The sequence below is a fragment of the Callionymus lyra genome, chromosome 17, assembly GCF_982586985.1.
Source record: "Callionymus lyra chromosome 17, fCalLyr1.hap1.1, whole genome shotgun sequence".
In the NCBI taxonomy this organism is placed as follows: domain Eukaryota; kingdom Metazoa; phylum Chordata; class Actinopteri; order Syngnathiformes; family Callionymidae; genus Callionymus; species Callionymus lyra.
The window spans coordinates 18,427,745-18,450,977 of NC_141834.1; the positions used below are offsets into that span (position 1 = coordinate 18,427,745).

Here is a 23,233-nt window from a genome sequence, read left to right on the forward strand (position 1 = left end):
CACACGGCTCAGGACCAGAGGAGAGAAATCTTTTCAGGCTGTTGCTCCTAAGCTTTGGAACGATCTTTCTCTCTCTTTGCGCTTGATGGATCTACTGACTCCTTTAAGAAACATCTTAAGACGTTTCTATTTGTTCAGGCTTTTCCTTGAATTTCTCGAAGTCCTGTGTTGTTCTCAGTATTATCTTGCTCTTTAAAGTATGTACTTTTTTGAGTATTGTTTTGATTGTTTAAGCGCTTTGTGACCCTGGTCTCGAAAAGCGCTATATAAATAAATATTACTTACTTACTTACTTACTACAGTGGTAGTGTTTAGCCCGACGGGAGACTACATTTCCCAAGAGCACTCGCTAAACGTCGCAAAAGTGTCCCGGTTTGTAGCAGTTGATGAATGTTCTGTTTCCAGACTTCCATTTACTGAATGAAGGATGATACCGATGAGGTAATGAATCAGATTGTGGAGAATTAAATATGATATGACGGTGTTGTAAATAACATAACTTTAACTTTTATTTTTGTACAGTAATTCGCCCCCTCCAACCACAACCAGCGCGATAAGTAGCATGTTCACACCATCCCCAAGAACTTTTACAGTGAAAATAAGCACGAAACAAGTCAGGGTATATGAGTCATTCAACTAGTTTTAAGTTGATGTGTCATCACAAGTTGTATGAAAGTATTTTAGTATAAAAATATTAAGGTACCGAAACTACCCAGAACTAACAAATATTCTTGGCTCACAGATTTTGATGTAGTTTTTTGCCATCTCAACCCTTGAATAATTTCATAGACAAAGAGGAAGTTTCATCACCCAAAACCAACTATTTTTATACTTCAAAAAGAGTGTTATTACATCAGCCAAGAAGGGATTTGCGAGTCACTCAAATATATTTTAGTACAATGTTTATAGTAGCACGAAGAATGGAACGATCTGGATCCACAGAGTTTCCTCACTCTTTTTTTTTTCATCCTTTTCCACACCAATAAAAAAAATGGCATTGACTCTAGAACTCCTTATTTAGAATATCTACAGTATTTCCAAAGTTATTGACAGGCAAATAAACGCAAATCATCCATCCTCACTATAAGAAATGTCACTGTGGCAAAACTATAATGACAATGGAACATAAATACCAGCAACTGTTGAATGTGCAGTAGTATTTTCTTGGTGTAGATGTTCAGAAAATAAATGCGGAAAAAATATCATAAAATTTCTTCATCTGCTGTTGCGGTGGATAAATCAAGCTCCTCTATGAGTGGAATAGAAAAAGTAGTGAACCAAATTAAAGAAGTGTTTTTTTTCTCTTAACCCTTGTGTTGTTTTAGGACCCCAAAGGCCCAAAAACAAATGTGTTTGTGGTATCCCTTGTGTTGTCCCTGGGTCAAGGTGAACCCTATACCCTAAGAGGCAACAAAAGGGATACCACAAACACATTTGTTTTCAGGCCTTGTCCCTGGAATAACACAAGGGCTAAAGATTAATGAAAAATTCTGAAACATGATCACCATCTGACTCCGTACGAGTTGATCTGGGATTTATTTTTTAATGCTGTTTCATGAGATGTTGGTTTTCGCTCATTCAGTCGTCATGGAGACAGTGGTGTTTCAAGTCAGTTTCTGAAGATAAATCCCCTTACATATGTTCATTTTTAACAAGTTTTGAGATGTCACAATACGAGATTCCACTTCAAAAGGCATCTTAAAAATGGTTAACAACTTGGTCGAAGGCAGCATGAGTGCCAGGAAAGTGTGAGCAGAACTGATGGAGGAAAATCAAGTGTCCATAGAAAGAATGAATGACTCAGGAAATCTAATAAAATGTACACAAACCACTGAGGAAAGAAGTTTTTCAATACACTGTATGATTGTTGAACAGATACTCTTTAAACAATTGAAATCAGTTATGATGATTTAATTTAAGATGCTCATTTACTGGAAGTAGATGCAAACATTCCCACAATGGGAGCTTATTTGAGCCACTAGGTTTTTTTTTTAAGAAGCCCACAAATCGTTAAATATCTGTTCAAAAAGCACCAAAGTTTTGACAGGAAGTCCATCTGAGCTACTTGAGTCACACTGACGGACAAATTAAAGACACTGCATCAATTTCTCCCCCAAAGTGAAAGTGAAAAACAAAAAACGAGGAAAACACTTCTTCTTTTTTAGCAGACGGGGATGATGTCAACATCTTTCAACTTTCAGTTTAGTTACCAACACAAGTAGAAAAAAACTTTGAACGTGTTGCATAGCGATACACATAAACTGAGTTATTATTAAAAATTAGTCATTTTAAAGAGAAAACATTTATTATATATTTGATATTTGAAAACACCGTAAATTCTGTTCTGTTCTATGTTAGTCTTTGTATCCTTTGTCTTTGTTGTTTTTCTTTGATCTATGTTCTTTGTCTTTATCTTTAGACTTAGATTGTGTCATCTTGTTCTTCCTCTTTATGTTCTTCTTATTTTATTTTTTATGTATTATTTTTTATTGTTTATGAAAAATTGCTGGCTATTGGTAAAAAACTATTTAATTGTTAATTGATAATTATTGTATTAATAAAGTTTTACCTTACCTTACCTTAAATATTGTTCCCTTTATCAGGATTATTTTTGTGTTTTGGCTTTCGTTATTATACAATATTGGTTTAAATAAATGTTTAAAATGTACTTCCTTATTTTATCTTTACCCAAATATCAAGAAACAATTGAATCACATGCTCAGTTAATTAATTATTTGTCATTTAAAAATGCTTTTAAATGTTTCCGATGAGTTAAAACCAAGAAATACTCATTAAATTGTATATATATTTTAAGCATTTTGACCTGTAAATGTTTAAGGTCAACTTCACCCCAGATCCCTTTCACACCTGACAACTGTTATGGAAATATGCAGCAGTTTGTTCTTTATTTGAATAGACTGGGAGCCCGTAAAATAAAACCCTGAAAACAGTTTTTATCTTCCGCGTTTGTTATGGTTTGGATGTTAAAATATCCAGCGAATTCTTTTCCTGTCTTTGTTCTGGCGCGTGTGTGTAAGTCCGAGTCATCCTGCGGCGAGTAGTGACCTCACCACTAAGATTTCCCTCGCCAGCCGCAGAGACTCAGAGGTGGTTGAATTTTCTGATTACGATGTGGGATCGTGCCCTCGACGTCAGCCGACTGACGTTTTATCGCAGGTTACGGACAAACTTGGTGCTTTTAAAAAAAAATAAAAAAAAGGACACTACTGTAGATGTACCGTTTTAGTTTGTGTGAACCAAAACAATCCTAGTGACTCATGATTGTTTTAAAGAGCACATGAAGTGAACGTTTGAAGATAAAGGCTCCATGTTTTCCAGCAAACCATCCATGAATCATTTCCTAGCAGTACTTGTCGTCCATGCGTCTGAGGAAAGTTTAAAAGCACTTTTCCTTACCATTTTTTTTAACAATAAACACTTGAATTTAAACAGAATTGACTTAAACATTCATGATTTATTGTTTATCTTCACAACAAGTACAATTAAAAAGAGCACTGAGTCAGTGTACACCCCTGCCAATGGCTTAATTTCATACTTCTCAGGAAATTAAGCTGTCCCTTTTTACTCTCTTATTCTTTAAGAATTGGGTCAAAGTAAAACATTCTGCTCATCAAAATCGTTGGTTCTGGTTCTGATTGGAAAAAGAATTCAGGAATGTTGAGCTAAGAAGCTACTAATGTATAAGTTCTTCTGATAAAGTTTCATTGATGAACAGGTAAACATTACACGCAAGAAAGGCTCTGAATATTCAGAAAAATATCCTAATAACAAAAAGAATCAAGAAAAGCAACGTGTTGGTGTATACCCCTGCCAAGGGCTGATTTTCATACTTCTAAGGGAAGATAATCAACTCTTCTTAGACTCATATCCTTTTCTGAATGATGTCAACATTAAACGTTTTGATAATTATGAACATCGACGCATTTATGTCATTGGTTCTGATGGAATATATAGTTCAGGAACAAGATAATCGAACATTATAAAACAAATTAAGGTACAGTAGCATTGTTGAGCTAAGAAGCTACTTAATAAATAACTTTAATAAATAAAAACCTGAGTTTATTATAAAGTATTATGATGGATTGGGCAGGTTTTTTTTTTTTTGGCAGATGTTACCCAAACGTTCAGGTTTCAGAATGTATCTTAATAACAAGACAAATTAAGGAAAGCACCGAGTCAGTGTATACCTCTGCCAAGGGCTTCATTTCAAACTTCTGACTATAGATAATCAACTCTTCTTACACTTATATTCTTCTCTGAATAATGTAATTTATGTTTTTTCGTTCTGATAGAATAAATAATTGAGGAACTAGATCATCGAACATTATAAAACAAATTAAGCTACAGTAGCATCGTTGAGCTAAGACGCTACTAACAAAAGTTATAAGTTTTATGATGGATGCAACAGGTTTGTTTTAATATTACAACCAAGTACTTTTGACAGAAGTTACACAAACAATATGGCATAGAATGTATCTAAATATCAAGAAGAATTAAGTAAAGCACTGACTCGGTGTGTACCCCTGCCAAGGGCTTCATTTCATACTAAGATAATCTAATACTCTCTTTTTTTCTGAATGATGTCAAAGTAAAAATTCTGTTCAATGATAATGTCAATGTATTTAATTACTTTTGGTTCTGATTGGATAAATTCAGGATAAAGGTAATCATTATAAAAATAAAATCAAGGTACCGTAGCATCGTTGAGCTAAGAAGCTACTAACACATACAATAAGTGATTCTTATCAAGTTTCACTGTGGATTCAGCAGGGTTTTTTTACATTACACCCTAGAATACATTAATCAAATATTTATGGTTCAGAATTTGATCTTAATAACTAGAAGAAAAGCACTAAATCCGGGTATACCCCTGCCAAGGGCTTCAATTCACAATACCGTAACACAACACTTGATCACTGTTGTGATTCAAGAATCTTTTTTTGTACTAAAACAATACAAATAAATATATTTTAATTTACATAACAAATCTCCTTGTCAGAGGTAATAGGTCAAAAAAACACTTAATAATAATATCGCACATAAAACACATAATATCCCTCGTTTGTTCGCTTCCCTTTGCTTTCAGTTGTGCTAACAAACAGCACAACTTGTCAGTGTTTCTAAGGAACATGTCACGGTTGAGCAGAACAAGAAGAGGAATCAGAGTCACTCGGGTAAACGAAAACAAAAAAGCAAAAAACGGTCGAGAAGGGTCAGTGGTTCAAAAACACTGTACACATTCAGTAACTGTAGTAATTGAGAGGGAGAATCTATCCACACTGTGGCGCAGGAACGTCTTGTATTCCAACAAGTGGATATGATTTAAAAAAAAAGGTTAAACCGGGTTGAATATGACTGGACTCACTAGGTACTGACCACTGCGACCAAAAAAAAACCTTAATCTGTGTTTATTTTTCATGCGCGTAACAGTAGAAAAGCTGCCGATGAGAAGTTTCAACAAACAAGATCCACAATAAAAAGCTGCTCTGGTCTCGACTTGGGAGTGTTCAAATAAGCACGAGCTCACTGAATGATTTGTCTTGTCAAAATAAACGTCACTCAATCCTCCGTCGCATGTGGTTCCGTGTTGGAGACAGAACAACATTTATCCTGGAACGAGGTTTCTCACGTCAGATTCCATCACTTCAGACTCGGATGAATATTTGATGGGATTTTTTTTGGATTTTTTTTTTTTTTCTTCTGTTTACGTCGTCATCGTGACCAAACTGACGCTCAAAAGTTCCGGTCAACTTGTCTGCGCAATTACAACGCAACTTGGAGTAAAAGTATTTCAGGGAGAGAAAGAGAGAAAGAGAGAGAGAGAGAGGGATGATCTCTGGGAATAGCGAGGTGGGTCGGTCTCTCCACCTCTCTCTCTCTCTCTCTCTTTCTCGCTCTCTCTCTCTCCCTCTCTCTCTCCTCTCTCTCTCGTATAAGAACGGTCCATTGATGGAGATGCGCATCATTCCACATTTTCCTTTTACGCAGCGAGGATGAGCGCACGGATATCCAAATCTAACCCCGCCATGAAGCTAATCCTGGTCAGTTCTTCTTCTCATTTCCAAAACCTGCTTGTCGTTTGTTCGCACGTGTTGAAAGGCTGTGAAACGCATTTCTTGCACGTTCGTGTCGTTATTTAGATTTATTATGAAGTTATTGTGGATTGATTTTTTTTCACTTGTGTAGATACATCTGCTTGTCTTCTTATCTCTGTGTAACAGTGTATTTAAAGAAAAATAATGTTTATTTATTTGTATTTTTTGTGAAAATAGTCTACAAATAATGTAAGCATGCAGTAATATTGAACGGATTTAGAGAAAATACTTGAGTTTAAACACATCTAAAGACAGTAAAATCCTTATTTAAAATTTGATTTACTTAGCTCACAATATTCCTTGACATTTCTACATTTTTAAAGATTATACTTTACCATTACGCTAAATATATTAAGTCGTACTAGTACTCACAGATCGTTCTTTATCCGTTTCTCCGACTTTCTCCGAGTCTGATTGAGAAAAATATTCCTTAATCCAGATGTACCTGGTTAAACCCCTTTTTTTTAGCAAGTGTTCTACTCCGAATATCTGCACCATCCATTTTCTCTTTACTCTAGATTAGATTGAGAAACACATTTTTTATTCATTCATTCATTGATTTATGTTGATATTATAGTGGAAGTCAATACAGTTCTTAGAGGAAAAACAAGGTGTCAAGGTGTTCCTCAGGGCTCAACACTTGAATCCCTGCATATTTTAAACTGGCTTTTTAAAAATGTTTTTTTTATTAAATCAAGCATCTTCTCATCAAATGATTTAAAGTTATTTTATATAAGAAGAAAAAAAAGGATTCTATTTTTCAAACGATACCCAGACAACCTGGACTAAACATACTTTCTAAAAACCAAAAACACATTTAATCCGTCCTTCAAAAAGTTGATTTTATTTCTCGAAATTCTATTTATTAGGTGAATAAAATGCAGCTCGGGAATCGTCAGGATTTTCTCACAGTGAAAACATGAGAAAGCGTGCAGAGAGTTTACCGTCCGTCTGTCATCGCGCTAAAGGTTGGAGCCTCCAGGCCGGAGCTGGGAGCGGTTACTTCCGTAGGTGTATTTGCTTGCAGCGCTCGGCTTCACCTTTTGGCAGATTTTTGCATCAGGTCATAAACAGTTGTGTGTAGAAAACAGATGCACATTGTTACTACTCCGCGGCTTAGCCTGCCTCGAATGTTTGCGTGAGAGAGCGAGGACACACATTGTAACACGTCCATCAGTCATCAGGAATTAAAACAAAAAAGTCTTTAGATGAGAACGAATTTAACTTGATTTGTCGTTTTCACTGCAAGACTTTATCTGCTCAGAATCTCTCTCACCCTCAGTTTGTTAATCTGCCACTCACCCCCCCTTTGTAGGTCACAAACCGACTGCATTCATGCCCAAAAATGTCGATGCGGCTTTAACCATTTAACCACATGTTTCACCTGTGGGTTCTTTCTCTCTCCTGGCATGTGAGGAAGACATCTGGTTCTGGTCCTGTGCACAGGGTGATGTCAGCGCCGCCGACATTGAAACTTGTATTAATATTTATAAAGACAGTTTGATGGACAACAGAGCGTATATGTCAGTTTGCACGCAGAGACCAGATTCAGCTGTCAGTCAAGGAGTCAATGTGGTCAAAAGAAACAGTAGAGTTATTGATTTATAACCTGAAATATTTGATTTTATATTTTGGTGATCAACTTTGCATCCAATTACAGACATAGTTTAAGACATGGCGTTGACATAGCAAAAAAACAAAACAAAACATTGTCTTTTATGTGCAATCACGCAATAAAAATCTAATTTAAAACGATGATGATGGCCTCCTACCACTAGGTGGCAGTGAATTTGTCTTCTCGTCAGTTTATAAACTGATCTTAAACGTCTCTAATTAAATCAACATTTAAAAAGTGTATTTAATTCTTGGACAATTCAGATAAATATCCCAGATTATTAGTTAATACAGTAATCGAGGGGGAAATTACATCATTTTCAAGAACTAAAGTAACAATTAGATGCTTTTATCCAACATTTCATTCAGTTTCACTTTTTGCAAGTCTTGCCATTATTTCAATGAACACTTTTAAAAGTTTTTATGCCAAATATTCAGATCCCAAAGGACTAGTGTACTTGCTGCTGTCCTCCATCTCACCTGCCTCTTATCCACATAAGTCAAAAACACACCTGCACCTCCCGACCGGGAGTTTATCTTCTCCGTCACCTTTGTCCGTTGAGAATCTCCCTCACAACTTCCCTAAATCATTGAACTCGGCTGAACTTTTGCACGGACGGCAGACGACGTATGAAAATACAGTCGTTGTTTTGCACGCCGAGGACTTTGTGGGTGTGTGTGTGTGTGTCCGGTTTTTTTTTTTCTAAAAGCAACGATTAACCTGTGGAAGTTTGTCTACGACTTCCTCTTTTGCATCAACAGACTGCAGGTGTGAGTCCTGACTGTCCAGACATAATCAATCGAAAACAGATGCATAGTCAATCCCATCTTCTGTTAAGAAGTTTCCAGATATTTTCTTTAACTTTTTTTTTTTTTTTAAGAGTGTTGTGTATCGCATGTCCCCTCTGCGTCTGGCACACACACACAAACACACACATCCAATGGCTGGAATCCCCCTCCGACCACCTGCGTTCTACAGTTAACTGAAGCCATGTGTCTGCTGGATAAGCTGGTGCTGTGTGGTTTGGGTCTCGTCGTGCCATCACTCAGCCCGTCCACGTTAGTACAACCTCAGGCAACCTCGTTCCATTGTTGTTAGCGTGCCATCTTAATTCTTTTTATTCGACAAATACCGGCTTCACGATCCAGTGAATTGACGGTTGTTAATCATGGTTTAATCACAAATTTTAAGGAACATTAAAATGACAAAAAAGCTTTTAATAAATTGGGTAAAGTAGAGACACTTTGGTTGAAAATATTAGTATTTAATGTGTTACACTTGAGTTGACTTAAAATACATATAGTTGTCCAGAATGGTCATTGAAGATGAACTAAAAATCACAAAATTAGATGTTTTCTAGCAAGACAATGATGTTGAATTCCATAAAAGACGACGTCCCATTGGGTAGAGTTGATGGAGTTAATTGATATTAAAGGGATTGCATTTGTAATTATTTAACGGGAAAGAATGCCTCTTACAAAACGTTACATTTAAAAAATAATAATAAATCCCCGGGATGATTTGATTTAAAAACTTTATGTAAAAAAAGACAGTATTTATTTTTTCGTGACTGATATCACATAGAAAGGAGGTTTTTATTGGTTATTATCAAGTATTATAAAGAGGATTATTGTAAAAATAAAAGGGAAGGCCCGTGAGTTGAAGTGATGTTCCGTCAGTCAGAGGGAGGAGGTTTCGGCTCGTCGCTTTGATATCTGGAAGGTGGCGAGAGATTGAGCCACAACTTAAGGAACAAAAAAAACTTTTGCCGTTTGTCAACAGAGTTTAACGATCTGATGAGCGGACTCATGGGGTGTGTGTCAAATAGTGCACTTACGCTTAATATTTTGAAGTGCGTCCCGATGAGCAGTGTGCTAAAATGTTGTGCACGATGAGCACTCAATTGGCCAGAAAATTGAGTGTGGATCGATGGACACTTTCAACCCTTAACGTCCAGACATGAGGGTGGAAAGTGTCCATCGATCCACACTTAATTTTCTTAGTGACGTAGATGACACTAAACGAAAGCTACGTCAACGACAACGCGTCTTTAGAGCAGATACTGACGTAAATGTCTTCGAGAAAACACTCATTTTACCACAAAACAACACAACAACAGTAATAACACAATGAAACACAACTTAATAACTTGTTTTCGATTTGCGAAAAGCGTTGTCAAGTGTAGACGATAGTGTTCCAACGACTGGTTGCGATAAGTGTTAAAAAGTAGTAGAAGAAGAAGTTTTCGAGTCATTTCCTGTAAGTGTGTAGCTGCAGAGTTTGATTTGAGACAATACTATCTGTCGAAATTTGAGCACCGCACAAGTAAGTGCACTCTCTTACAGTGTACTGTAAAGCAGTGCACTTAGAGAAGTGCACGATTTGAGACACAGCCATAATCTTTGACTTCATCATGAAAGACTTACCTTGGATCTTTAGTCATATTTCATCCTATAATATTGAATTTTTGCCCAAGAAATGTTGAGTAAAAAACATTTGCTCAAGGGCTCATTGAAGCCAATACGAGCTACTTGGGGGGTCAAGAGGTCAAGAGTTCATCAGTCAGATAGACCTACAGAAAACTAACTTAATGAAGTTTGTTTTCCACTGAAAAAGGAAATTGTAGCGATCAAAGGAAACTGTTGCACATTATAGATGTGAACACTATTTATGTAGCCACACGAAGCTCATCTTTGGTCGTGACCTTGTTTTTACTTCCCTCTAGTGGTCAGAAAATATACGCCAACGAGAAATGGTCCATCAAAAAGCTTTTAACAAACGATATCACCGGGAGAAAGGCTGTCTCAAATGAAGCGAACCAAAACAATACGACCACATCCTGGTCCTGCTCACGACAGCCAGCGGGACAAGTGTAATTGCGCTGGAACGACTCCCGGGTCGGAGCAAACCCGGGCCTGGATGTGGTCGTATCGACTAATAACGTGGGCTTGTTCCTCTTAATTTTCAAGAGCGCCGCCGTGATTACGGGGTTTGATTCGTTTCGGCGAGGCCCACCCGTGCTTACAAACAAACAGTAGTGGTATCTTTCACTCGGGGGATAAAAGCCTCCGCCGACTTGACTCAGAGGTCGATAGGTTTTGCCGGGAAAACCGCCGCACTGGCCAGGCTTTTTGAAGCTTAGGTTTCTCTATAATGGAGTTAAAAACCCGTCTATTTTTACTCCACACATTACTGGCTTTCATCAGGAGCTTGGACGTCGTCGTAATGAATAAAAGCTCTGCGCTGATTACCAGACGTTTTCTACGGGCGGTGAAACGATCTCCTGCAATAACAGTGCCGCGCAGAAACGTTCGGTGCCGGTGACAGCTGCTTGTAAGTTATTAGCCGGGGAAAGTCCGACGGAGCCGCTGCACTGCAGGAACTTGTTGGGCGACATCTGGCCCCGGTAAAGCAACCTCCGCCAGTCAAACATGTTCCTTTTCAATAGTAGCTCAGAGGATGTCGGCATCTTTGAGGTCACATGGATGGTGTTGTATGAACTTCGGGTGTGGCGTTCCCAGCGTCCTAGATCATGCGTACGTATATTTGTGAGGGTAAAACATCAGCTTCGCAGGCTAAGAAAATAGAGGTTGAATCAGGAATTTATGATGTTTTTTTTGTTTTGTTCGGCAGCTCTTCACAGCGTCTCTGTCCTGGGCCTTCCAGCAGCCCGCTGACCCCCCAAAGTACCAGTACAGAGACCCCGTAACATCCGACCTCCTGCTGTGCGACCAGTGCCCGCCGGGCGCCGCCGTGAGGCGACACTGCACCGCCAACACGCCAACGGAGTGTCAGGCCTGTCCCGAGAGACACTTCGCCGAGAACTGGCACTGGGGGGACTCTTGTCAGTACTGCACCTCGGTATGTTGTCAAACATACTTCTTCTTTTTTTGATATTCAAACCCACTTTTACTTAAATTATTTAGATTTATTGCCTACGTCGAATGTTGTGGGTGATGAAAGTATACAATAGAATGAATGAAATACATATAAATAAAATAAGATACAACATAAAAATAAACAACAGGTTTAAGTGTATTTATGTATATATCTATTTGTTAGTTATTTTGTGAATTGGCTTGAATAAAGAGAGAAACGATGAAGTCGCATATAAAAATAAAATAAAATGTAATACATGATTGAGAAAGCAGATTGGATTATTAGAGGAGGTAGTTTAGCTAAATTAACAACATAAACTCATTGAATAATACGTTGTCCCAACTAAATAGTTGAAATAATCAAACATAAATCAAGTTAAATTGTAAACTTTCCCTTCAATTCTCATTAGAAATGAATGCAATGTTAATTTCAATCATAACAACATTGATATCTTGGTAAACAATAGCACTTAGCTTGCCCTGGCTGAAGCACTTAGCAGCTAAGCTAACAACAAGAAGTAGATGAAGGAAAAATATGTCTTGTGATATTTTTCAAGTGATATCAAGGCCTATTCCTGTGCTATATTGCTGACAATATTGATTAAATGAATGTGTCGCTTGATGTAAAATCATTAGTAAAAATTATTATCCTGTCTTTGTTAGCCACAACAATAGATGCCGCTAAATGCTAGCTGTGTAGCTAAATCGTTAGCAGGTCATACATAAGCTAAATTATCCAACAGTTAAGAATATGCTGTTAATATATATCGACAGTGCTTAGTTGTATTTAAATTAGCAAATAATTTGTAAATATATTTATTTTATATCTGTTAGCCACTTAACTGCTAAAGAGAAAAGGAAAGGCTAGGTTGTAGCAAAAGCAGCTAGCTGAACGATTAACAGGTGATTCTAGTAAACGTAAACCAACAGCATTATTATTATTATGCTGTTTGTTTCATATATATTGTCAGTGCATAGTTATATTTAATTTTTTTTTTTTAATTGTTAACATTTTAATCCTATCTTTGTTAGCCACTTAGCTGGTAAAGTCACATTAAAAAGCTAGCTGTGTAGCTAAATCATATAGATGAATGATTATAGTCATATGTATAAGTTACATTATCCAAGAATCAACAATATATTATGCAGTTCATAATATATATATATTTTCTGTGCAAATTTATACTCTTATTAGCAACGCATTTGTAATCCTTTGTCAATTGTGAGACAAATGAAGGATTTTTTTTGTGTTTTTCTATCTTATAAATGCAAAGACTTGTGAGTTTGGACATAAACATCCGAGGTTGTGATAATCATTGTTGTGGTGATGGCGTTGAAGGCTAAGAAAACCTACTTAAATGGTGTTTTTAACACTTGTTTTTATGTGTGCAGGTGTGTAAAGAGCAACAGCTAGTAAAACAGGAGTGCAACAGCACACACGACCAGGTGTGTGAATGTGCGCCTGGTTTCTTTCTCTCGGTGGAATTCTGCATCACGCACAGTCCCTGCTTGCCCGGCTACGGAGTGACGGCTTTAGGTAAGACCGGTTCAAGTGGTTAGTAGTGGTAGCGGATGTTAAAAGGGAAGTCATCCTGCGTAATAGCCATAGGTCTGACCTTTCACTTGACCCACAGGAACCAAACATACTTCTAGTTCCCATGTCAGACACGCAGACGAAACCTCTGACGACACGAGTGTTAGCGACACGTCTGTCTATTAAAGCTCAAAATACATCGTGACATTTTCCGGTTCACTTAAATGGAATCAGGAAGATATTTTTCCACGCAGGTGGACGGCTTATTTCGGTTTCACATTTGGCGTCAATTCCCAAAACTCAGCTTCCTCTCAGACTCTCAGACAAAAAAATAAATAAACCCTCTGATTATGTTGAGGTATGAATTATTTCTAAAACGTTTCCATGCGCGTGAAGAGTAAATTTCATTTTAATAACCCAGACAGCGGCAGGAAATCCAAGCTCTGGCCGCTTGTCTAGCGTTACATGAAATTATATTTGAACAGACAGCAGTCAGAAGGAAATTGATGGACGCAGTTTGCACGTCCAAGATCTTATCTCGACTTTCCATAGATTCCTCATTAACTCACTGAGTGTGTTGAAGGTCCACTGCGGAGTGAAGCAGCATTTCTGGGGATTCCCCTTCTTGAAGCTGAAGGACTCATTATGTAACGCCTTGAGATGTGGGTTAGACCATTAAAACCACAGGATGTTAGAAAATACATGCTCGGGTCCCTCGACACCGGCCTTCATGCACTCCTGCCTCGTCTGATGTCTGGAGGCAAGAAGAGATTTGTAGTTTCTGGTCGCATTTTTTTGAAGCGGTGCATTTTTTCTTTGCTTTGAAAAAAGATGGAAAACATGCACGGGACGTGGAAGAAACTCGACCAATCAAAACAGTTACATTCTATTTGTGGGAATGATCCAAAATGATGTTCAGCTGTTTGTTATACAACACAGATGTAAACTACTATAAACAACATTCTATATAAAATAAGAAATAAATCAAAAGTAAATCAAGTTAAATTATATACGTTCCCTTCAATTATTATTAGGATATAAATTCAAGATTTAAAAATTGCGCCTTCAATTATTTAGAAATTAAACTGATTATAAAGAAACGTTTCTGAAATCTTAACAAATAATTTCATTTTTTTTGGAGTATTTACTGTCCCTTTAAATACATGTGTTCAATGATTAACATCAATACTAAAGTTAAATGATTTGTAAATTATTTAATGCAGAAAAATGTAAGATTAAAAAGAAATATATTGTTTCTGTCTCCCTCCAGTGTCTGAGCAGTATATCCACGGTGTCGTAGATCCTCCGTTGCACATTTGTTACATACCACATGTGAAAAAAACACCGTCTCTGAAAGTCAACAAGCAAAAGAGAATCGTTAAATTAAGAGAGTTAGAGAATTAAATACATTTAGTGCACACAGACAGCAGAGGTCCGACATCTATTTAAGACACACTCAAATCAACACGAGTTCAAGAGTTCAGAAAACACAGCAGTGAAACTGGCAACGAAATGTCATTGCTTGGTAACCGTTAAAAAACACGTAGAGTGAATGTATTAATAGAAATTATAAATATAAAAAAGTTAAAAATAGTGCATTAAGGTGATTGTCAGGATGACTCATCGGTCATGCTTCATCACATACTATCTGTGGGTGAAAATGGAAGTAGACGGCTGACGATGCATGACGTTATTGAACACATGAGACTCATCATCATGTGACGACGATTGACCCAGAGTGATGTTTGGAATAACGAAAAAAAAAGATTACACAATTAAATTGATTTCCAGGTTTTAGTCAACTAAACATAAAAAAATATTAAGTTTTTAACCTAGTTTTGCTCAAAACGTTGTATTATAGCTATAAGTTCAATTTTATTTCCTGGCTTTTAACTATTATTTAAGTGTTTTGAACTGTTTTATTTTGTGCTATATCTAATATTCTTGTAAAGAACTTTGTCTGTTGATTTCAACTAATTTCATTACATTTTTTAAACTTGACTTTTAAAGTTCACTTGGCAACGGATAAGCATGACTCGGAAAAATAAAAGAAAACCATGGCATGTGTGACACACCAGCTATTTATTGCACAACTCTCAAGACGACTTCCTGTCCAGAATTATCTTTGAGTCTCACCAGACTTCGTGGTCAATGAATCAGCCTTTTCCGTGGACTTGTTTATGCATTTGTAATTGAACAAAAGTTGTAAAACTTTAGATACCGTCTTACAACACGAAGGTTGCAGGTTCACTTCCAACCTGATGCATCCCTCGGTGCTTTCTGCGTTTGGCTGCCTGTTCAAAATGGCGGCGTACGCTAGCGCGGCAGGTTCTTTGCCTCCTGGTTTAAACGGCGGAATGATTAAGGAGTGTTTAGATGTTAAGTTAACTGGAGATACAAACATGAGCTGCGCTATCCGAGTCCAAGTCAGTTGGTTAAAAGGCCTAAAAGAGAGGGAAGCTTTTTGGCTAGCTAGGGAAGCTAATGCTAGTAGCAACGACAAGAAAATACCAGAGTCCGTCTTATGACCTGGTGTCATTGGAGTCATTACCGACGCCCAGAAACTCATTTTGAGCCAATTCTTAGTGGATGGAATGACAGAAAAATCCTTCAGGTGTGTCCCTGGGTAGCTGGGATAGGCTACAGCATTCCCCAGGAGGGAATAAGTGGTAGAATCTGTAAACTTGTGAATAAATATCTATTTGAGAATGTTTCACTTCAGCCGTTATCAAACAAAAAAGGCAGATAATGCAAACGGGATTATCTCTGACGTGATTGATCATATGAGCTAAAACTGTTGCAATACACTCTGGGAAGTCCAGTCATTGGGTTGCCACAACAAGTCAGCCTCCACACATCTTGTCATCCTCCCTTTGTCACTCATATTCTCTTCAAACACATCCATTAGTTTCTATTAGAAATCAAGTAAAAGGGTCCCTCGTTTTATTACTTTATTTTAAATACATTTTTTTTAACCTAACTCAACATTGCATATCAGCTACCATAACGCTTTGCCGCCCAGCCAACCAATCACAGCCGTCGATCCCTTTTGACATGGCAACTAGATGTAGAATAAAAAATTTAAAAAACAGTATTGTAGCGACCAATCAGCCGTCACCTAATAGAGCAGTGTGTAGAAAGGCATCATGGGAGTTCCTCGTTTGGTTGGCACCATAGTAGAATGGGTGCTATCATTAGTGATTAGTTAGTTCTGAGGGTTGTGCTATCAGATATATCTACTGTTCCAAACTGGACTCCAAGTGTTGGAATGTTTTCCCAGTCAACTCACCTGCGTTCCTTCACTGCAGGTACACCAACGAGTAACACCGCCTGCGATCGCTGTCCGGCCGGTCATTACTCGTCCAGCAGCTCGTCCACGGAGCTGTGCAAGCCTCACAGGAACTGTTCGTCCTCGGGCCTGAAGACGCTCCGGTGGGGGACGTCCAGCTCGGACAGCGTCTGCGGGAGTCACGACATGATGCTGGAGTGTTCCCGGCATCACAGCCCCTGCCAAACAGGTAAAGAGAAGCAGAAAGTACCGCGACACAAACACGCACCACGGATTACCTTCAAGATAAACGATCCCAGGCGTGTGGTTGTTTTCATTCCTGGAGTCGGGGGGGAATTCCTTGGTCGGCGCTATTGTCCAGATATCCTTTTCTTTTTTTTCTTCATAACTATGGCGAGAGCATCTCCAACCGCTCAGAATGAATCAATTACTGATAATTCAAGAGGAAACTGAATCAAGAAGCAGTTGGACATGAGTAATAACGGTTTCGCTGAATGACCCAATTATGACACATGCTAACAATCAATTGAACAACAGATTCTTGGGAATCACACCGACAACTCCACCCATGGTGAGACGAACACGCACACACCCGGCCTTTTCTAGTTTGAACTTTTGAACCTTGGTTTTGAACATGGAAATATATGAATATTTGGGTGAATCCAATTGAGCAGGATTCCAGTGAGAAATACTTTAGAACAGTGGTGGGCGAGCACATTTCCTCAGGGGCCACATTTTATACATGGAATGTTTGGAGGAGCCACCGAGCAAAGAATACAGAGAAAAACCTAAATACACAGTCAAAAGAACACATTTAAAAAAAATAAAAATCCATTAAAACCTAAAACTAAACAGTCAACACTTACGAAATTTTTAAACCAATCTAAAGGTTCTTTTTAATATTCACTTAAATCTTTTTAAATGGCGATGAATACTCACAAATATTTAATAAAAATAGGACAAAATCCCTAAAACCATCATATTTAGAGATGGAACAGTAAAAATAGAATCAATACAAAATACAATTGATAGTTTCTACTCAATCTGTCATGAGTCAAAGTGGCCCCCGGGCCACACTTGAATACACATTCATCTCACTTCCCTCCATCTGACCTCTCAGTAAATCCTTAAGCTAACATTCATGGAACGCAACTTTACTTGACTTTTTTCGAGTTTTTCTATTTAGGGAACAAAAGCCACAAAGCTGTTTGAAGCAACAGAAACTTTTAAATCAACAAAAAAAAAGAAAAAGGGTGATTTTTTGGGAAGAAACTCTAAACATCCAGTTGTAAAAAGTCATGTTTTTCTTCATTCCGTCTTCATTGCTCAATGACATTATATCGGAGATACATTTTTTAAAAAGTACCGATTGGGGTTTTACAGAGAAACTGCAGACTTCACAGAAACCATTTTTTTTAAACGTAATCTTGAGACTATAAGTCATTTGGAGATCTTGGCCTGCGATAACAGCAGTTAAAACGATGTGGCCGTCGAAACTGCAAACCTTTCTGCGCCGATCCAGCCCATTGCTAGCGCAGCGCGGATGAGCTAAGTTTTGATTGGCAGCGATATTTCGGAGGTTAATAAAAAAAAAACCCAGACCACGATTTTGGATGATATCAGCCTTTCTGCGAGCGCTTGGCTCGCGATTAAACTTCTTTAAAACCAAAGTAATTACATGAAAAAAAAAGAAGCTAAAATATGTGGTTGGTGTAACATTAACGTCAGATGAAATACTGATATAAAAGTAGCTTGAAGTGATTTCGGGGGCGAGGGCTGCAACAGTGAAGCCTCTAGAGTTTGTTTGATGATCTCAAGAGCGGGTCTGGTGATGCCTCAAGGTAGAGGCTTGGAGAGTCGGCGGTACACGATAGTCAGAGGCAAATCTGTTTGGGGCTCGATAAACAAACATGAGCTCAGTGTCGATTCTAAAACAAACTGGGAGTCACTGTAGAGAAGCGAGAACTCGGGTGATATTCTCTGCCTTCCTGGAATGACTTGCCGCAGACATTTCAGGCCAAACAAGCAAGTTAAAGCCAGAGGTTCAATCTGAAGCTACGACATAGAGAAGAAAAAAAAATTGTGACCTGAAGGACTGAAAACAAATGTGTTTGTGGTATTCGTTGTGTTGTGTCTGGGTCGAAATGAACGACCTCCATCACTGCATATGTATTTATGGAAGCCAGGGCGGTTGTTCACCTTAAACCAAAGACAACACAAGGGATACCAATAAAGACATTTGTTTTCGGGCCAACTTGACCCTGAGATAAGATAAGGGTTAACAAATGCCTCACATGGACCTTGAACATCCTGGTACCAGGCCCTGACCTGGTGGTATGGGACCACTAAACTAAGCTAGCTAGTAGAGAATTCCGGTTTAAAAAATCCTTGACTTCAGGTTTTAGTTGACAGAAAACAAAAAGATCTTCTTTTGTAACTATGTCTTATCCCTTCTATGATGTCACCCAAAGAAACCCTATCTTTGTAATAAACAGTACAATATGTATTAAGTCCCGTAAAACCAGGGGTATCTGAAGAAAATCGGACCTGTTTTCGAAATAGAAAATCTTTTAACAATACTGATTTTAAGTTCAGACAGATGTGTATTTTTTCGAATACGTGAAAGTCGTGTTTTTGGTGTAGGCAACATTTTTTTTTCTTTTTGTTAATCCTAAAGTGTATTTTTTGTACAGGCAAAACTTTATTTTTTTCTAAGGCAAAAGGGTTTTTTTTTTCTCTACAGGCGAAAGTGCATTTTCTTGTGAAGGCGAAAGTGTACTTTCATGTGCAGGCGACAAAAAATAATTTTTGGTTCAGGCGAAAGTGTATTTTTTTGTGGTGGTGAAAATTGGGGGGTTTTTTGTGCAACTGAAACTTGGCTATTTTTTTTACTAATTCAACTATAAATATAACTTTTTTTTCTTTCTGTCCTATTAATTTAGTATAAAATAAACCAATATAATAGTAGTATTATATATCAGTTTTACAGTAATACAAGTTTTCTCATCTAATTTTCCTTGTTAGCCTCGAAGGACCTTCACAACACTTGTTATAATAATGTGATGATGTGGCCCCTGTAAGAAATGTGGGGGCCCCTTAACAGTCATTTGAAAAGACACATATATAACAACAGAAGCCACTCAACATTGTAACCGGCGCTTCTTCACGTCAAGTCAGATCGTAACCAGAAGAGAGAAAATCATTTTAGCTGCGGTGGAATTAGGAGCCTGCGCTGTAAACACGATCACGTACGAACAACATCCAGATGTGTCGGAGCGGCTGTAGAATAAACTGCAATCACAGCTCAGTCTAAACACGGTCGCCGACGAAAAAAAAAACCTTTACTGCAAAAGCCGATTCTATGTACGAGGCGGTCGAGGAAATGCTGTTTGTCTTCACAGAGATGCGGAGATGTGATCATCTGTGACTGATCGGACATGAGGCAATGTCAGTGGAAGGACTTTCCAGGAAATAGAATACTGTCTCAAGCAAGACGAAGAGCGTTTTAAAATAGGTTATAAGTTACAGTTCATCTTTTTGTTAGTGCATTGATTAAGATCTGATCCATTTAGACGAGATAAAAAACCATCCACTTATTTCAGGCGACTGTTCAAATAATTGGACGGTGATGTGTCAATCAAAGTATTTGTCCCGCCTACTAGTGGTTTTCAGGTTACCTGGACATTTGAATTCAGGATGCAGTTCGTAGACAACGTTTCCAGGACATCGACCGTCCCATAAGAAGCGAGTGTTTGACCCCGTGACCTTGACTGTGTTGCAGATTTCACCTTGTGCGAAGAGGCCGTGTTCCAGTCCCTGGCGTCGCTTCGCTTGTCCTCGGTGCCTCTGGAGCGGCTCCTGGAGAGTCTCCCCGGACGAAGGGTGGACCTCAAGAGCCTGGAGCGACTCAAGAAGACCTGCTCGCCTCAGCAGCAGGTCCTCCAGCTGCTGCGACTCTGGCGGGAGCAGAACAAGGACCAGGACAAGCTCTACGGCATCATCCAAGGTGAGTTCAGGCGTTCAGTGTGTTTGTGATGCGTATTCATGACAAATGTTTCTGGATTCAGGAGTGAATCACTGCGAGAAGCGAGTCTCTCGTTGCCACAACCTCAAGAACCTGACGCTGGACGACCTCCTGAAGGTGACCGACAGCCTGCCCGGGGTTAAGGTCCACCCCGAGGACGTGCGGGCCATCGTGACGACCTGCTCGCCCAGACAGTACATCCTGCAGCTCCTCCACCTCTGGAAAACGTCAAACTACGAACTGGATCTGGCCAAGGGTCTGTCTCACAGCTTGAGGTCCCTCCGCAGCCAGGGGGCGCCGCGCTCCCTCCTCAAGGGGCTGAAGAAGATCAGCCGCATCATGGGAGCGGCGTCGACTCACAAGAAGTACGAGAAGATGTTCGTCAGTATGCTCCAGAACGACTTGTGTTTTAAAAGTCTAAAGACTCTAAACGAATGAGGGGGAAATTAAAAAAGAGACTCAAAGGCATCATCAGATCAGAAAAACCCAAAATATTCTGGTGCGAAGTTGGAAAAAAAAGGAAAAGAAAACTCTTGCAACAATTAGAATGTTGTTGTTAAATTATACACACATGGATGTTCATAGTTTTAAAACCACTGTGTTCCAGATTTTTTTTTTTTAAAAGCTAATTTGGATATTTTTGCACCAGAATCTGTGAAGACAATCTATTTAAGTTGTAAATAAAATGCTATTTTATGGAGTGGAGGTGACGATGTCTTTGTTATTGTTGCTTTTTTTTCACTGTTTAAATGGAAGGATTGAGATTTCATAATGAAATGATCTTTTCCTTTGTTCTGCTCATCTGTTTTTTTTTTTATTGTCAGCTTCATGAATGTACAAAGGAGTGCAATTGTTTCTATTTAAAAAAAAAAAAAGAAGTTCTTGTTTGATAGTGTAAAAATTAAAAAAGGCTTTGACTTTATCGGATATACTGGATTCCTAATGCTGCAAGATCGTTTTTTATTTGTTGCTTTTATATAAATAAAGTCTTTACTGTACACAGATCTTCTGCTGGTTCTTTTAAGGTTAACATGTGAACATCTCATTTTCTACCACTTCATCTTGGGGGAGCAGGTTCACCTCAGGGACGCCCACACTTTCCTGTCCCCTGCTACATCGTCTAGGTCTTCCCCAGGGAACCCCCAAAGCATTCCCAGATCGGACATAGTCTCACTGATTCCTCTCAAGCTGACCTTGCTTCTTACCCCAATTCTGATGCTGCCCTGATCCGCCCGTCGATCTCACGCTCCATTCTTCCCTCACTCGCGAAGAAAACCCCAAGGTACTTCAACTCCTCCACTTGGGCCAGGATCCCATCGCTACCTGGAGAATGCTCCCCACTTTATTCCGACTAGAATCCATGGATTTGGAGTTGCTGTTCCAAACCAATCCAGCGAGACTTACTTACTTAGTGTCCTTTATGTCTCCTGGCATGCATGGCAGCTACAAAAGATCACCAGCTCCTTCGGTCTTAGGCAACCCTCTGGATACTATTCCAAATATAGGTAAAGCACTCCAAGTCTTTCACCACAGTTCGTCGCCATGTATTCTTCGGTCGGCTTTATTTCCTCTTCCCTTCTGCAGCCAGTGTAGCGCTTGTTATTCTTGTTATATCGTTTGGTTCTTTCCTCAACACCTAGTGCCCTAACCATTTCCATCTCCTTCTGAGGATGATGGTTTCCATGCACTCTTGATAACGTTTGTTGTACAATTCCTCTTTTGAAAGAGTCTATGGCCAGCGAGAGCTGAAGGTTATTGTCTGATAAGACAAACAGGACCAAGTCATCCCCAAAAAAGTAGTGACCCAATCCGTAGCCCACTGAACCGGACACCCCCAATGCCCTGGTAACGTCAAGAATTCACTTAACTCCCATTAATCCTCAAGATCCTGCCAAAGGTATAGAGCAGTTCCAAGACCAGGACGAAAACCCGATTGCTCAATTTAATAAACCTTGAGGGTGTGGGATCCCCCTAAAGTTGGAACACACCCTTCAAATCCCCTTTATAAAAAAAGAGTAACCACCACCCAAGTCTGCAGATTGCGAGCTACTGCGCCCTATTAGCATGCAAAGTTGCAGAGGCATGACACCCACAACATCCAAGGCCTTGAGAAACCATCTCATCCACACCCCTGCCATATAATTTGCCACTTTTTGACCAACTCTGCAGACTGGACCATAGAGATTGGGGAGTGCATGTTAGAGTCCCCTAGCTTTCTTCATAGAAGGCACGATTATGGGATACTTGCATGGGATAACCAACGTGTCTACAAATGAGGCATCTGACTCGATGTTTCACTGGATATGGTTGAAGGTTTCTTGGCGCGGGGGGTTGATGTCCCCAGAGGACCCTCACTATCCGTTTGGGTCTGCCAGGTGTGACCAGCGTCCTCCTTGTCAGAGCCTACCAACCACTAGGTTCTGATCAGCTCCACCTCTATCGGAAACCGAGAGTCCAAGACATGTCCTACAACAACTACAAAGTCGACCCTCGAACAACGGCCTAGGGTGGCCAGGTGCCAAGTGCACACCCTTATGCTTGAGCATGGTGTTTATTATAGACACTGGTGAGCAAACAAGTCCAATAACAAAGCACCATTCAGGTTCAAATCAGTTGGACTGTTCTCTCCAACCACCACCCAGGTCTCATCGTCGTTGCCTACATGGGCGTTGAAGTCCCCCAGCAGGACAAGGGAATCCCCAGAAGGGTGCTTTCCAGCACCCCTTTCAAAGATACCCAAAAAGGGTGGATACTGTATTTCAACACTTGCTTTGCGT

The 23,233-nt window shown here is 39.1% G+C and overlaps 1 protein-coding gene across 1 annotated transcript; it reads left to right on the plus strand.

Moving 5' to 3' along the window:
• Nucleotides 1–5,995: 5,995 nt before the first annotated feature.
• Nucleotides 5,996–21,458, plus strand: LOC148062860 (tumor necrosis factor receptor superfamily member 11B-like). Its single transcript, XM_087812707.1, has 6 exons — nt 5,996–6,062; nt 11,365–11,592; nt 13,002–13,146; nt 16,452–16,661; nt 20,214–20,438; nt 20,500–21,458. Exons 1-6 carry the CDS (start codon nt 6,015–6,017, stop codon nt 20,892–20,894), a joined length of 1,251 nt encoding a protein of 416 aa, XP_087668833.1. The 5' UTR covers nt 5,996–6,014; the 3' UTR covers nt 20,895–21,458.
• Nucleotides 21,459–23,233: the final 1,775 nt, after the last annotated feature.

What these genes read in the sequence shown, in the direction of transcription:
- LOC148062860 (XM_087812707.1), top strand. Translation starts at nt 6,015, where the DNA reads ATGAGCGCACGGATATCCAAATCTAACCCCGCCATGAAGCTAATCCTG. An exon ending in CCGCCATGAAGCTAATCCTG is followed by an intron (nt 6,063 to 11,364) that starts GTCAGTTCTTCT and finishes TTTGTTCGGCAG; the next exon opens with CTCTTCACAGCGTCTCTGTC. An exon ending in CTACGGAGTGACGGCTTTAG is followed by an intron (nt 13,147 to 16,451) that starts GTAAGACCGGTT and finishes CCTTCACTGCAG; the next exon opens with GTACACCAACGAGTAACACC.